The sequence below is a fragment of the Peromyscus eremicus genome, chromosome 11 (assembly GCF_949786415.1).
Source record: "Peromyscus eremicus chromosome 11, PerEre_H2_v1, whole genome shotgun sequence".
In the NCBI taxonomy this organism is placed as follows: Eukaryota; Metazoa; Chordata; class Mammalia; order Rodentia; family Cricetidae; genus Peromyscus; species Peromyscus eremicus.
Window position 1 is genome coordinate 32,757,767 of NC_081427.1, and position 16,651 is coordinate 32,774,417.

The window sequence follows — 16,651 nt, forward strand, 5'->3', positions numbered from 1 at the left end:
CTCAGCCTGGGGCATGGTCGGCTGCCGATTGGTTGAAAAAAGGAGGCGGGAGGGAGGTGTGCCCTTACATCATCCCGGTCCCTCGAAGCACGGGATTGTGGGAGGGAACGGGACGACTGGGAGGAACTGAATACCCGGAACGACCTTTGCGGGCCAGGACGGTCGCCGCCCGGAGCCTAGGTCTCCGCCCACCGGCAGGGTGGGCTCCGCCCTCGCTCCGCCCGCGGGGCCATCAGGTGATCGCAGGCTGGCGTGGTCACGTGGAGCGGGCGGGCGCGCCCGAGCTGGCCATGGCGGCCGCGGTGTCCGGTGTGGTGAGGCGGGTGGAAGAGCTCGGGGACCTGGCTCAGGCCCACATACAGCACCTTAGCGAAGCCGCGGGGGAAGACGGTGAGGGAGCGCCGCAGAGGGAGGCGGGCGGACGGTGGTGAGACCCGTGGTGCCGCCGCGCTCGCCGGCCCGAAGGCGCGGCCTGCGGTCCCAGGCGGGGTCCCTGGTCCTGGCCCACGGAGGGCTGGCGCTTCTGAGCCGGTCCCCATTGGGCCGTCATTTACCCTCTCCCCAGGAGTCGTGCTGTCAGTGCAGCGTTTTTTAAAATATTCCTTGAAATCCTTTTTGTTTACATCCGACCAGATGTGCAGTGTCGAATCTGCGGAAAGGGTAGACTCTGAATAAAAGTACCCTTGGACGATTCCCTGAATTAAGTATTATTCTTCCTAATACTGTGCACAAATGAACGTTTCTCTTTTTTTCCTTTTTTTTGCATCCAGTAAATACAAAGGGGCGTGCGTGACAGTTCACTTTCTCATTCCTACCTTGTAAATTTCCCCCTTTGTGTTTAATTAAAAATTCAGTCGCAAATAAACAGTATTTTACACAGTTGCACTGGTGTAGTTTAAATGGGCTTCCCTCCACACCATCTTAGTTCTTTCAAAGCCATGCATATACTGAGAAATATCTGAGCTGTTTCCTTAAAGAGAAAAAAAAAGTGGGTTGGGAAATAGATCGTTCTTCTGACATCAGAATCAGTTTGCTTTTTATAATTTCTCAGTTGTAACTGATTGGACAGTACTTTTTTTTAATATTGTGCCTTTACCGTACACAAGCTTTAAAATTATTATAACTAGATTCATAGAAAAACCATAGTGAAGCATTTTTCCAAGTGATTGAGTAGTTGGTATATTTACAGAATTGGTTCTACAATTAAATGAGCCACTTTGCATGAAGAACATTTGCTGGACTGTTTCTTCTTAGGACAGTGTTCCTCAGTGTCTCACATACTACAGTGAGGCTATGGCTTTTGTTTTGTGGCAAGTGGAAGACGGTTCAGTAGTGACTGTTACCTGATCACTATCCAGGTTACTTTTAATTTTAGTTTTATTTGGGTCAGCCCAGAAAGCCTGAATAATCTTTATTCACTTATTACCGAACCCAACAGTCCTTCGTATTTTCTTTTGAAAGGATTCTATGATCCCATGTAGAAGAAGCCTGGAAAGAGAAGTTCAATGTTACGTGGTCTTGTTTGGAGGCTTTTATACATCTAAATTTTACTAAAATCACAGTGGTAGCTGTCCACTTTATGAGCTACTAGTCAGTATTGAAGTTAATCTTACTAGAGAATTACTAACAGGGCTTACTTAAGTTTAATTAAAACAAGATTATGTGTAGTTGAATTTAACTTGGCCCCTTTTCATACAACAAAAAAAAAATACACATTGGAAATTTGCCCTTTAGCCTAACAGTTACATGTTTTTATTAAGTTGTCACTACTGATAGTCTATTTTAGTCAAACTAGATTACATAAGGCATATCCTCATTCTACTTAAAATGCTCTTTGTATTTATGGCCAATTTTTTTGTTCATTTATTTCTCATTGCTAACAGTATGATAGTGTCTTGTATGGAATAATACCATAAGAAGGACATTTTCCAGAGATTATGTGAGTCACTTTTATCTTTTGCCTTGCTGGTTTGCTTTAAATATTTCTAGTTAAAGGGGATGTATCTTTATGGACTTTTCCAAGATGATACCTATGCCAGTATCACATCCCCCTGTAGTAATAACCATACCGTCTTTCTTCAGCAGTGACTTGGTTTAGTACAAGTCTTGGCATTTACAATCATCTCGGAAGTTAAGGGAAAAATATAAACAGCTTCTAAAGCATGTGGGGAGTGCAGTATTCCATACTGTTGGGGTTCACAGGAGAATCTTCTGAGTTGTACAGTTGGTACTTTGGGGCCAAGGAGAGATGGGAAGACTGCTAACTAGATAGCATTCAGTCCAGGTGAATAGTGATCTTAACAGCAATAAAAAAAAATCCTCTAAAGTTACAGTTTAGTTTTTTTTTCCACAGGAAAACTAAAGGTCATGATGTGACTGCCAGCTGACATACCCAATGGTATTTTTATTCTAAAACTGAACAGATTATCTCTTTATGTAACGGCAGAGGCTGGATCAGATGGGACCACAGCAACTCCTACGTTGTCTGTCCATTGGCAGATGGTTAGGAAAGGTGCTGTATTTCAGAGAAGAGGCTTAGAGACTTTCGAGTCTTGCTTGTGGCATGCTTATATACATTTTACTACATGAAGTGATGCAGAGGCAGAACGGGATCTTTGGGACCCAAGAAGTCTGGAATCAGACGTAAAGACGATGTGGTAGTAAAGGGGAGATGGTGAAGACTGGAAGGTTGGGTAACTTGTGATAAGAAAGTGCATAGGAAGTATTGGAATTTTTGTTTGTTTCTTGTTGTTTTTCTGTAGGTTTTGAAGGAATGAGGTAATTTGTTCCATAGCAAAGTTGTAAAGGAATAAGATAGCCTTTTAAATTGTAATCGTAGTTGTAGCAGCTAGAAATACAAATACAATAAAGTTTGAGTTGTTTACAGTCTGATATTTTTACAGATTTGATTTGGTCACTTATTCTTTTAGGCAACATTTGCAGTTACGTTTATGAAATTACGTGCATTCAGTGGAACTCTTTCCGCAGATGTGTAGATTTTGCATTATTCCGATAAAAGCTGTAAATTGATTTAAGTTTTTTGAGTATTTCGCCATTGTAAAAAAACACTATAATAAACTGAGAGCGACGTAGACGGCTCAGCAAGTGAAGCACGTGCTGTGCAAGCAGGATGAACTGTGGTAAATGCCAAGTTGCCGTCGTGGTTCACATGTCATCCCAAGGCTCCCAGGGCAGGTTGGCTAGCCAGACTAGCTGAACGGCAAGCTCCGTGTTCAGTGACCTTGGCTCAGTATAGAAGGTGAGGAGTGATTGAGGAAGACGTCTTGATGTTAGTCTTTGCTTTCCACATGCATACCCACACGTGTGTGAACATGCGTACATATGCATGTACACTACACGTACACACCCAAGAAAGAAGTGAGCTGTATACTTAATTCTTTAATAAAGTCGCTTAAGAATGTAGACCGAATTTAAGAAATAGCAACAGTGAATCTAAAAAAGCTTTCACTCCTTTGCTTTTGATAATAAATATACTTTATTGTGATTGGGTTTTATGTATGAAAAACTTAATGTTTTAGGTAAGAGATGGCTGTCTTGTCATAATATAGTTTTGTTACATCATTTCTGTTTATAGCTTTTTTGTTTAAAAGGCACTTTGAATTTATGTAAAATAATCATGTTTTTATTACTTACAGATCACTTTTTAATTCGGGCCTCTGCAGCTCTAGAAAAATTGAAACTCTTGTGTGGAGAAGAGAAAGAATGTTCAAATCCATCCAATCTTTTGGAACTGTACACACAGGTACTGAAACAGATGTGAAGTCTGGCTTTCCTGAGGGTATGTGTGATGCACACACATGTTCATGAGGATGTGCGTGCTTGTGCACTTGAGTGTATTCATCTGGAGATCAGAGGTTGATGTTAGGTCTTTTCTTCAGTCACTCCATCTTGATTTTTGAGACAGGGTCTCTCACTGAACCTGTAGCTTATGGATTCAGCTGGGCCTATGGGCCAACAGTGAGGGCCAGAGATGCAGCTGTCTTAGCCTCCCCAGTGCTGGGATTACAGGTGCTTGGGCCTCCAACTTCTTCTGTGGATGCTAAGGATCTAAACTCAGGTCCTATGCTTGTGTCAAAGACTGCATTGACTGGACCATCTCCCTCAGTCCCTGAACTCTGGTGTTTTGAGGGCAGATTGATTATTTAAATGGTGGACTCCCAAAGGCTAAATATGTAATAAAGTCAAATTAATCTTAAAGCATTGAATTTTATTAATGAGAAAAAGAAACTGCAATTTGCAAAGGAGAAGATTCATTAGATGTGTAAATAAAAATACTGCTATTAACACTGTTAATGATAACTAATCCGAATACTAGAAACTAAGACCTAATTTTCTCCCCTGGAATTCACATTTTCCTAGGATTGTAAATACGATTCCTGTGCTGTCATTATACACATTCATGACATTTTTCTGTTACTTTTTACCTTCTGTCTTAGTTAGGGTTACTATTGCTGTGAAGAGACACCAAGACCACGGCAACTCTTATAAAGGAAAATCATTTAATTGGGGTGGCTTACAGTTTCAGAGGTTTAGTCCGTTATCATCATGGCAGAACATGGCAGAATGCAGACAGACATGGTGCTAGAGAAGGAGCTGAGAGTCCTATATCTTGACCTGCTGGCAACAGGAAGTACTCTGAGACACTGGGCGTCTTGAAGATATATGAACCTCAGAGCCCACCCCCGTAGTGAAACATTTCTTCCAACAAGGCCATACCTACTCCAACAAAGCCACACCTCCTAATAGTGCCACTCCCTATGGGGACCATTTTCTTTTAAACCACCACACCTTCCTTTTGAGTGGTATCTGCTTTCTTGGTCTTCTCAAGCACTTCTGAGGAAAGCTGACATCAAGAACTATAATGCCATCACAGTAATTGATATTTGAATAGCACTTTGTGGTTAGCAAAGTGCTTTCGTATGTCCTTTCTTGATTGCTAAGAGATAGTAAAGATGAAGTAGTTATGAAAAGTAGAGGACTTGGTTAAGTTTTGCAAGTGCGTATTTATAGTGTTGACAGGCCCATCACTGTGCTTCCTCATAGGAGGTACATGTTAGTGTTTCTCCCTCCAGGCATGGCTGAATTAACCTATAGTAGCTAAACCCCTAAGAACTAACTTGGAAGGAAGGTATCTAGCTCTTCAGAAGACTTTCCACTCTTGTCTGCTATGATGAGGATTATGCTTGGTCTTTCACATGAAGATCCTCTAAATATTTGAACTTCCCCCAATACAGCAGAATATTTAGAGATACAGACTTAAATTTCCCATGCCTTGAATTCTGCCCATGGCTCTGAATCCATAGCTTCCCTTTGTAAGATGCTCATGGCTTTCAATCAAGCCTGTAAGATGCTGATCTCTTTCCTTTTGAAGATAAGGCTTAGGCCTTATCACTTAGGTATTATTAATTGTGCTTGTAGTGTTTCACATGTTTTACATATGCATTTTATTCTCAAAGAAAGGAAATTTCAAAGGCACTGGCTTGTCCTGGCTTAGTTTTGTGACCAGTAGAAAAACTACCACTACAACCCAGTTTCCTTAGTATTAGTCTAGTAGATTAAAATAAGTAAAAGGGCTAAGGAGTTTTAACATCTTACAGGCTGTTAGGGACTCAATGTTGGAATTCATACATGAATAGCATGCTTCATTTATGTGGTGGCAGGATGTATGCTCTCAAATACTGGCTGTATATTTGGGAAAAACAAATCTCCTGAAGATTCAATATTGAAAAGTAGAAGTAGACTATAATACTTCAGGCATTTATAAACTTTTCAGGGGTTATACAAATATAAACAGCAAATAATTTAATAATTGATTACATTTTCATAATTATGGTAATTGAAACATGAATCTTTATTTACTTCTTGAAACAGTACTATCACTAATCCTGTTTAGCTGAACATTTTGCTTACTTTCAAATTTAAATACATGTGTTAACATGGTTGAGTGTCTAATAAAGCTTTATATATGCAAGGCTAAATTCTTTGTTACTCTGTGAAGTTCCATCTCTTACAGATACTTTTCTTCTTTGTCTTAAGGCCATATTGGACATGACATATTTTGAGGAGAATAAACTAGTAGATGAAGATTTTCCTGAAGACTCTTCTCCCCAGAAAGTAAAAGAGCTCCTCAGTTTCCTTTCAGAACCAGAAATTTTAGTTAAAGAAAACAATATGCATCCCAAAGTAAGTTCTGTATACTTGTGAATGGTAACAGAACATTGTCACATTGTCTTTTTGCTGTCCTGCTCTTTAGACTATATTTTTGTTGCTTGTGAATATATCTTTGTTTTAAATTAGGACTAAAAGAAAGAGGTTTGCTGGGTATGGTTTCACATGTTTTAATCCTAGCACTTGAGAGAGGCAAGAGTTCTGAGTTCAAGGCCAACCTGGTCTAAATAGGGAGTTCTGGGCCAGCCTGGTCTACATAGTAAATTCCAGGCTAGCCAAGACTGTTTAAAAAGATCCTGTCTCAAAGAGGGTAGGGGTTAAGGGAGAGGAGCTTAACACTCCAGGTCATGACCAGAAAAGTATATTTTATGAACTCCTTTCAAAATATTTATATAATGGAATTTTAACTGTATTACATACAGAATCCTTTTCTAACATGGATACTCCTTTGTCCCTTTTACTTTGCAGGTGCTGTTTCTTGATAGTCATATAATCTAATTTCTACATTTGTCTTTATTGCCTTTTTTTTCCTTTAGAGTTTTGAGACAGGGTCTCACTGTGTAATGCTGGCTGCCCTTGAACTCTGTAGGTCAGGCTGGCCTTAGATTCACAGAAATCTACCTGCCTCCACCTCCTAAGTACTGGAAGGAAAAATTATGTCCCACCACACCCAGTCCTTACTGTTTGTTTAAATCCTGGTCCTGGTGAACATTTGCTACCTTATTTACTAGCACTGATGGCTCGTCTCCTGTGTGCTCTTTTCTCCTAAACCTTAAGAAGCTTTCCCTTGCTCTTTGCTGGAAATTCCTCTTTTTCATCTTAGAGATAGGTATTGCCCAAGGATGTCTCCTTCATGCTTTGGTAGTCTCTGTTCTGTCTGTAATGTCCTGTTTACATACTTGGTTGGCCTTAATATATCTAGTCCTGGGTATTCTTTTATTTTTTTTAAACATTTACTTGTGGGTGCATTGTGTACATGTACATGTATGTGCCACAGTACACATGTGGAGGTCAGGACAGCTTACAGGAGTCATTTCTCTTCTTTCACCATATGGGTTCTGGAATTGAATTCAGGTTTTAAGGTTTGACCACAAGCACCATTACCTGATGAGCCTCCTTACTGGCCGTGCTGGATATTTCAAGTAATTATTTCTTGTATTTATGTGCCTGCTGACTGTCTACCTAAATACCTTCTTGGCTCTATATATTTATTAGGACAAGTTTGCTGGAAAAGCAGATTACCCCAAGATTTAAAGGCCATACCACTAAAAACATTTTGATTTATTAAAATTATTTTTTATATATCTTTTCATTATTCTAGCAATTTAATTCTTATTCTATTCTCTAGTTCCTATTTCTTTCTAGAAAAATAGATATGATCTTGACAAAGTGTATTTCTAAAAGGGTATCATTTTAATGAGATAATGGATTTTTTTCCATTTTCCAAATAATAGTAGAGGGTTTTACTACTATGGTATTTCAAGTTATTTTATGAAACTATTTGTGAATTACAGTTAGTTTGCTGTGTATATACCAACAGACAACAATTAAGTCTACTTAATTCCAACATAAGCCTTCCTCTGTAGCCTAACCTAGACACATTCTGTGAAATGAGAGTGCTTGAATCGCTTAGTTTTCTTTAGAAGTTCGATTTGTGTAAATGTATGGCTTTTTTGTGGATATGCATTTTATGTTTCTTTTTAGCTATGTGATTTGCTTGGGGATGAGCTACTGGAATGCCTCTCTTGGAGACGAGGAGCCCTGTTATATATGTATTGTCATTCTCTAACTAAGAGAAGGGAGTGGCTCTTGAGAAAATCTAACTTGCTTCAGAAGGTAAGAAACAATTTCATTTTTGATTTTGAATGTTAGCATTTACAGGCTTTAAAACATTTTATAATAACAGTAGTGAAATCAGAGATTCTGGACTAGTAGACCTACATTTTACATTCACAGGCTTTAGGTTCTTGGAATTTCTGTGAAGACTAAGATGACACATGAAAGAATATCATCATTTGGAGACTACTACATGTGTCTCTCAAGTTCTTGATTTTTATTTTTATTTGAATATGAGATAAAGCTATTAATTTCTAAATAATTAAAGAGGTTTTGTTATGAGTCTCCCTTTGTAGGCAAGGTAATTCTGAGAAGCCTGTATAACTCTGCTCCTAAGACAGTATGACTCTGTGATTTGTATCTGTTCTAACATTATTATTCCAAAGACATGTATCTTAGTATTGTGTCACTGAGAATTCCAGCTCAGTCTAAATGTACCCATAGTTTACATAGGCTTGGAAACGGGAAGCCATACTTTTAGCTAGAAAATTTTAGATATACTATATCTGAATCATAAAAAGGGCTGAAAATATAGTTTGGTGTTAGAGCACTTGTCTAGCATATGATAACCTAGGTGTAGTTCCCAGGAATGCAGAACAAACAAAACTCCATATATATTAACGTTTTTCTGAATTCACCTTTACAACATTTATCCTTTGATAATATTTTTTTAATAAATGAGTTACTGCCCCATGTGTTTGTGGTTGATATTTTCTTCTTGTTCCATACTCTTATTATTTGGAGGGTTTACTTATATTAGAACAATCTTAGAGTGGTGAGTTTTTATGCCATTGGAATGTAATAGTAATTATATATACCTGTGTATCAGTCCATTTATTCTTGAGTAAAGAATGAGACAAAAAGTATTTGTTTATAGTTCTGTGTATAGTGCTTTTAATTATTTGACTTCTTTATTTAGTACCTTGTTGATGGGATCAATTACTTGCTGCAGATGCTAAATTATCGATGCCCTATCCAGTTAAATGAAGGTGTTTCTTTCCAAGACCTAGACACAGCTAAATTACTAAGTACAGGTAAGGTGATTTCTTGTTAAAGTTTCGTAAGTGGAGTCTTTTTTGTTGTTATTGTTGTTGTTGTTTTAAGATTTAGAAAACTTGCTAACTTTACTCTCAGTTGAATTTCATACTGGATTTAAAATGAATTCAAGGACTAAAATCTTTTCATATAATGTAGAAAAACACTTAAAACATATTTAGTTTTGGCTAGATATAGTGGCACAAATCTTTAATCCCAGTATTTAAGAGGCAGAGGCATGAGGAATTGTGAGTTCAAGATCAGCCTGGTCTACATAGTGAGTTCCAGGACAATCAGAGGTATATAATGAGATGTGATATATGTGTGTGTGTGTACTTTCATTAATGTCTTTGTGTGTGAGTGAATATATGTACATGTATGGGGGTGCCTATGGAGGCCAGAAGAGGATGCAGAGATGGAGTTAATTTGGGAGAGTTAATGTATGGTGTTACTTTTGCTTATTTTTGTTTTGACAAGAGCTAGAGTTGGCTATTGATATTATACTGGAAGTAAGTTTTAAATGAGATAGACATGTATGTGCTAATTGTACTTGCTAAGTAGAAATTGCTTTACACATAGACAACATGATGTAGTGTGGTCTCATTTTCCGGAATGCACATCTCAGACTCTGTTCTTTGGTGGCTACTTTTTATTGATGCATGCTTTAGTGAATCAGCTGTTCTGCAAACTCTTACTTCACTTGCTGCTCTTTCTAGGTAGAGTTTGAAGATGGCAGCTTATAAGAACAAATTTGGTGACTTGGGTACATTCAAAACGGCAGAAACTTGTATTCTGCTACAGTCATACTTGTAGTTTTATTGAATTACTTTATGTGAGTGTCTTAGTCACTGTTCTATTGCTGTGAAGAGACATCATGACCAAGGCAACTTTTATGAAAGAAAGCATTTAATTGAGGGCTTGCTTGCAGTTCAGAGGTTTAGTCCATTATCATCATGGTGGGAGCATGATGGCAGGCAGGCAGGCCTGGTGCTGGAGAAGTAGCTGAGAGCTACATCCTGATCCACATATAGCAGGCAGAGACTGGGCCTGGCAGAGAGCGAGACTCAGGCTTGGTTGGCATGGGCTTTTGAACCCTCAAAGCCTAACCCTGGTGACACACTTCTCTAACTAGGCCGACCTTTAATTCTTTTAAATAATGTAGCTCCCTGGTGACTAAGTATTCAAATATATGAGCCTCTGCGGCCATTCTTATTCAAACCAACATGGTGAGGTTATCATGACCATTTATTTGATGTGAATTTGCTTATCACACAAGTACTTGTACATTGGAATAAATCATTTGTTTGTGTCTAAGTGACCGTAAGTTGATCATATATTTTAATAACACCATTTTTTGTTTTAATTATTCACTTTTTAATCTTATGGGTTTTTTTGAGATAAGGTTTTACTATGTAGCTTCAGTTAGCCTGGAACTCCTCTGTAGTACAGGAGGCTGGTCTGCAACTGTAATTCTGCCCACCTCCAAGGTTCAAATTACAAATGTTTCTACTACTACTGGTGTACTCTCTTATTCTAAGTCTAATTTATATGTCTTACAAATTAACATGCTTTTGACCTTAAATATTTAATTACACAATTGCTGGGAATAATGTTAAAGAACTATTCATCTTTTGATGGAAATGGTCCTGGATGTGCTTTTTTCCTAGTGATACAAAGCATCTTGCATATCATTAGCATCTGATAATTTAAAATTGTATGGCCCATCAAACACATAATGATACATAAGATTATTAGTAGACTCAAATATGGGACTGTCATAACAATACAGTTATATCACTGATCCTAGAACATCCTTCAAAATAAACTTTATGTTCATGGATGCAGTTCAGGGAATTTATGAGAGTTCTGAAGTTGTATACAGAATTTAAGGAACAATCTAGAAGTGTTCCACTAGTGAAATTAATTTTCAAAAAAAGGTCCTAAAGAGGACTCCTAGAAATGTTAAGAACACCTAGATGGTTATTAAAAAAATACTATTTGACAATACTCTGCTTTGTTTGGGGGATGAATTTCTTTTCTGGGTAAAAGACAAAAGTATTGATTAAGTTAGGATTGTGAGAGTGATAGTGGGCTTTTTTGAGCGTTAATAAATGGCATGAAAAATGTTAATTGGTGATGGCTTTATTAGCTTTTCAATAGCTGATGTTTCTTCTATAAACTTAATTCTAATTTCAAAATGAATGACCTTCCCAGGAATATTTAGTGATATTCATGTGCTGGCTATGATGTACAGTGGAGAAATGTGCTACTGGGGATTAAAGCATTGCCCAGATCCACAGTCAGAAAATCCTGAAGTTGATACTGATGCTTTTGGAGCAAGCTGCACCACACACAAAGAACCTTTGGATTTCCGAGAAGTAGGAGAAAAAATTCTGAAGAAGTATGTGTCGGTGTGTGAAGGACCTCTGAAAGCGCAGGAGTGGAACACAGCGAATGCAAAGCAGATCCTCAGCTTCTTTCAGCAGCGCTGTAGCTAGGTGGTCATCTGTCCTCCCAACTGAGAGAAGTAAAGATGGGTGCACCGGAAAAGAAGGCTTCAGGAAAGGAGCTCTGCTACACTGATCTTGAGAATATTACACTACGTAAAGATGCCCAATGTGGCTACCCTTCTTTAATGCTATCGCCTTTCATTGTATAGTCTTAATCTGTGAAAAAAGTATTCTCTAATTTCTAAAATGGCATATATGTTATTCTAACTGAACTTAGAACTACATACAATCCTGCCACTGATAAGGAGGAACCCAACGTAGATTGACAGTTGTTTTCTAATACTTTAGGTTATATTTCATTGTAGTAAAATATGTGTAACACAAAATCTTATTTTGAAGTAGGCATACTTCAAAGATGAAAATCAATTTTCCTCCTTGTTTCAAATATATACTATGAGTATAAATGTAGGCAATTAAAAGATTATAACTAATATTTAGATTTCATTTCCAGTAAGCTAAATAGCAAAATATTTTAAAAAACGAATCATTGTATTTATTTTGCCATGTATTACTAATAGTACTTAAATTATTGACTTAGCTATTTTATAAATTATTTTCTTATTTTGTTTAAAACAAAAACTGCATGATGTTTCCAATAGTGAAGATAAAAATCAGTGTAGATGATTCTGTCATTAGTTCAGGTGCCATTAGGGCACATCTTTGCATACAATGAACTTTACATATGTTTTGCCTTTATTAGGATTGACATGCTGATGGTCTAAGAGCCTAGTTTCTGTCTTGCTCACCTCTTTCTGCCTACCTCAACTCCTGTTGTCTTGGGATGGTCTGGATGATGATACCTTCTGATGCGCTAGACTTTTGTCCCAGTGACATCTGTACATCCAGTCATTTCTGTTACTGCACCTTGAGTATCAGCCATACTCAGTTTCTTTTCTAAAATCTTAAATTTCAGTAACAGATGACAATTCTCATCTTTTCAGCTTTTAAAATGTCCTTGTTTGTATTCGTTTTTCTCTATTTTCATTCTACAGCTTTCATCCTTTTTGCAGGTTCTTTCTTGACTGTTGTCCTAACTCTTGAGCAGTGAGCCTTTTTCATGACTTCTTTGCCCTGCACCTCATGGGGCTTCATCGGAACTACTGTCCCTGGTGTTTCCTCTTCTCTTTGTCTTTAGCAGGCTCTCAGCACTGCGTTAATCCTTCCTCGGCCATTTGTTCTTAGGAGGCTCAGTTCTATGGAAAGCATGTAGTCCTTCCAAGCGTGTTAATACATGTATAGCTTCACTTAGAAGAACCTTCACTGCAAGCGACTAAGGTGCCTGTCCTTCCCGCTGTGGTAGAGTCCAATTTCATTAGTCACCTCTACCATTGTTCTTTAACAGGAAGTTTAGATTCTGAGGGAGTCAACTTATATTTACTCACTTTTTTGTTTTAAAGAAAAAATAGGCTGCCTGTTTTCTGTTGACTACTCTTTGCTATTTCCTTTGTTTCTCTTGTTGTTTCTCATTTTCTGCTTGTCCTCATGAAGGATCTGTTCTTTCTTCTTTCCTTTCTCCTTCTTTCTTTTTACTCCAAATGCTCATGTTAAGCAATACTTTTCACGGCCATTTGGCTTGTAATAATGCCTATACCAGGCTGATTTCCATTCCAGGAACTTGAGCTCCGTTTTCCTTGCTCTCTGAAGTTTATTTCTAACTGCCTATTAAATATCTTCACTTTGATAAATACTGACTGCACAGTAATTTTAAGGTCAGTATGAGCAAACATCAAATTTTTAGCCTTTATGGAAAATCCTCTCTGTTCGTTTCCCCCAGTTTTGTGTATTTTTCAAGTAGGGAAACAGAGGTCTGCCTTCCCATCCTCATTTCTACAACACTCTCACTTGTGTTCTAGACCAACATTTTTCACACATCAGAACCCTAGGCTCCTTTTGATAACCAAAATTCTGAATGAGCAGTGGAAGTCGGGAGATTCCTCCATCCCTGCTGCAACTCCTGGCCTATCTTTATACAACCAAGATTTTTATCTAACCTAGCATTTTAGCAAGTTTTATTATGAAAATACCTTAGCTTTCTAAAATTAAATGATTTTAATGTGCTTTTTAGAAGCACAGACTTCTTCAGTGGATCATAATCCATTAATCAAGTGCTTCCAGTACTTTTCCCAAATGCACTTACATTTTCCAACCTCAGTACCTTTGTAGACATCATTATTTCTAGACCCTTCTTTGTGGCCAGATAATACTTTACTTGTATGATGTACCTTTAGTAATACTATGTCCAAAGGCTTTTCTTCAGCCCTTTCCAGTAGAGATTAGATGTTCCTTTATTTTTCCTATCTTCCTTTCCCGTGTGACCACAGTACAATGTGTTGTAATTATTTTCTTTACTACTGAATGAACTCCATATCTTAAAATTTTACCTTTGCACATACTGTTCTTTGCATGGTAGGTAGTAATGTTTTTTGAATTAATGAGGCATGATTTGAAATGCCAAATTTTGCACAAAAGGGTTGCTGCTATTGCATTCCAAACTGCCATGCCCTCTATACCAGCGGTTGATACAGCAATGAGGAATATAGATTCCTCAGAGGAGTAAAGTGTTACTCGGATGCTAAACCTGAGAAAATAAGACTTCATCTTCAGAAGCTGAGAGCTTCAAGTTTTGCCTTTATGACCTTTGTGGACTCACTGGATGGTACAATTATGAGGTTATTCCTGGGTGCTTTTTGTGTATTTTACTCCCTCCACCCAAACAATTGGAGAACAATTTGTAGACCATGATAGTTGCAGTACTTTTTACTATGGTATTATAAAACAACAACACATTTTGTATTCATTTAATCTTGAGGAGTAAATTCTTGATTTAGAATGAAGTAACCTCAAAATACCAAATACTCCACATATGGACAGTAATTAAGCCTACAATCAATTCTTTCAGCAGTTATTATATGCCTACTACATGCCATATCTTGTTCTAGACACTGAGCATATAGCTTTGGAAGCACCCTCCTATTATGGGGCTTTCAGTAGAGGAAGAATATATATATATATATACAGTATGCCAAGTGATAACACTATAAAGCATTAAGCAGGGTGTAAGGGACAAGTGTGACTTGGAGATGGGTGCTATCTTATTTGGAGTGGTTGGAAAGGCACATCTAAGCACCCATCTTCAATTTCCATTCTGTTGTTTAGATGCCTTGTATATTCAGTAGACTCAAAGATTTTCTTACTGAAGTCACCACTTAAAACTTTCTCATTTCTGTTGCATTTAGTAGATTTCTGATCAGTGGTGTTCCTAATGTATACTGCCTAAAGGCCTTGGGCTTTTTATTCATTCCAGGTGGTTTTCTTTCTACCTTCCACTTCCCTTTTCTGCCTTCTATAAGGTTACTACTTCTGTCCACAGAAGCCAAAACTGTCGTTTCTTTAATATCACTTCCCTATATATTTTAAACACAATATGAGGTAACATAGTACAGAAATATTACATTAAGAGGTACTTATTATAGTCACAATTAATTTATACATTATATATTCATGCTAGTGTTCAGCAGGTTTTGTTTTCCTACTTCTAGTGAAAAATCGCTATCTTCAGTATGAATTCTCTGCTGTTTATTAAGATGTAAAATGTTACAGGATTTTCCATAATCCTTAAATGTTTATCATTCTTTACTCAGTATGAATTTTCTGATGTGGATTAGGCTTTAAGACTTGATTGTGAGTTTGAGGCCAGCCTGGTCTATAAAGAGAGTTTCAGAGCAGCCAGGGCTATTAAACAGAGAAACCCTGTCTTAAAAAACCAAAACCAAAAGAAAAAAAAGGACTTAAGAGACTGTCTCTTGCTGTGTTTATAGGCTTTCTGGCTACTGTGCATTATCTGATGTTAAGGTACATATCATTGACATTCCCTTATCTTTTGCATACAGTAGAGTGAGCTAAGAGTCACCGTAAAGTTATGTTCCTAGCTTTACAGTCTGCGGTCAGTGCTTTGATCGTCATTAAAGTGAGCGCTGTGAAGGTATTCTCAGAGTTACCTTCCTGATGCTTTAAAAACCCACTGCTACGAACATGGTCTACCTTTTGGTTGCTTGTCTCCTTGGTCCATCTTCTAGGGCCCCTTTTGTAACTCTATGAATACCCCATCTGCCACAGAATCCAGGATCCCATAGTTCTCTAGTATTACTTACCCTAAGTTCTTTTAATAAAAATGAAATACATTATGGAAGTATTATATTAACATAAGCTTAATATAACAGGAATTAAAAGTATTCATTATGTACTTATGCTGGTGTTTAGTAGTTTTGTTTTACCAACTTTCAGTAACATTTTCCAACTACAGTGTTTTGGAACCTATGATTAATAAAATAAAATCACATTCCCCTACTTGTTTCTTGTTTTCTTTTATATTTTATTCTTGCATCAGAGTAAAAATGTTTCCTCTCAGTATGCTTTTCTAATTTCTGAATGCTTTTTTTTCTGGTCCTAATAACTTGCAGACAGGTTAGCATAATGATTCAGATTGTGAGTTCTGGAGCTAGAAGGCCTGAGTTAAATCACAACCGTGCCATTTCCTAACTGTAACTCTTATGTAAATTAATAAATCTTCCTGACTTTTAATATTCTATTTCTTTTTATTATTTTTAAGTATGTTTAAATGGTGTGTTTCTGTACTTGTGGCCCATGGAGGCTGGAGGTTCAGAACCTCTGGCGCTGAAGTTTCAGATGGTTGTAAGTCACCTGATGTGGGTGTTGGAACTCCAACTTCCATCCTCTGCGAGAGCAGGGGGAGCTCTTAACCATGATCAATCTCTCTAGCTCCTTAATCTTATTTTCAACAAGTATTTCCATAATGAATCTGAATCCTTCCTCATTCAATAGATAATTCACATTTCCTTGTAATATAGGAGAGTGGCGTCTCGTTTCTTCAATTTAACTTAGTTTCTCATGCTAATTTTCTTTCTCCAAATACGTAAAATAAAACACAACTTAGGGAGGAGAAATGTCATCTAAGTAATTAATTCATAAGTCTTTTCCTGATAAGCCTGTGGTTGACCTATTCACTACTAGCAATGGCATGTAGAATAATAATCATTTTAAATTTAGATTCTCACAGAACC

The 16,651-nt window shown here is 37.5% G+C and overlaps 1 protein-coding gene across 2 annotated transcripts; it reads left to right on the plus strand.

Annotated features, from left to right (window-relative positions):
• The first annotated feature begins 110 nt into the window (after positions 1–110).
• Positions 111–15,473, plus strand: Rimoc1 (RAB7A interacting MON1-CCZ1 complex subunit 1). 2 transcript variants are annotated; one of them, XM_059276327.1, is made up of 6 exons: positions 111–390; positions 3,657–3,763; positions 6,058–6,204; positions 7,894–8,025; positions 8,945–9,059; positions 11,275–15,473. In XM_059276327.1, exons 1-6 carry the CDS (start codon positions 291–293, stop codon positions 11,556–11,558), a joined length of 885 nt encoding a protein of 294 aa, XP_059132310.1. In that variant the 5' UTR covers positions 111–290; the 3' UTR covers positions 11,559–15,473. The 2 variants fall into 2 exon arrangements, with proteins under 2 accessions (XP_059132310.1, XP_059132311.1); XM_059276328.1 differs by having other exon boundaries at positions 8,978–9,059.
• Positions 15,474–16,651: the final 1,178 nt, after the last annotated feature.

What these genes read in the sequence shown, in the direction of transcription:
- Rimoc1 (XM_059276327.1), top strand. Translation starts at nt 291, where the DNA reads ATGGCGGCCGCGGTGTCCGGTGTGGTGAGGCGGGTGGAAGAGCTCGGG. An exon ending in AAAACAATATGCATCCCAAA is followed by an intron (nt 6,205 to 7,893) that starts GTAAGTTCTGTA and finishes GTTTCTTTTTAG; the next exon opens with CTATGTGATTTGCTTGGGGA. An exon ending in AATCTAACTTGCTTCAGAAG is followed by an intron (nt 8,026 to 8,944) that starts GTAAGAAACAAT and finishes TTCTTTATTTAG; the next exon opens with TACCTTGTTGATGGGATCAA.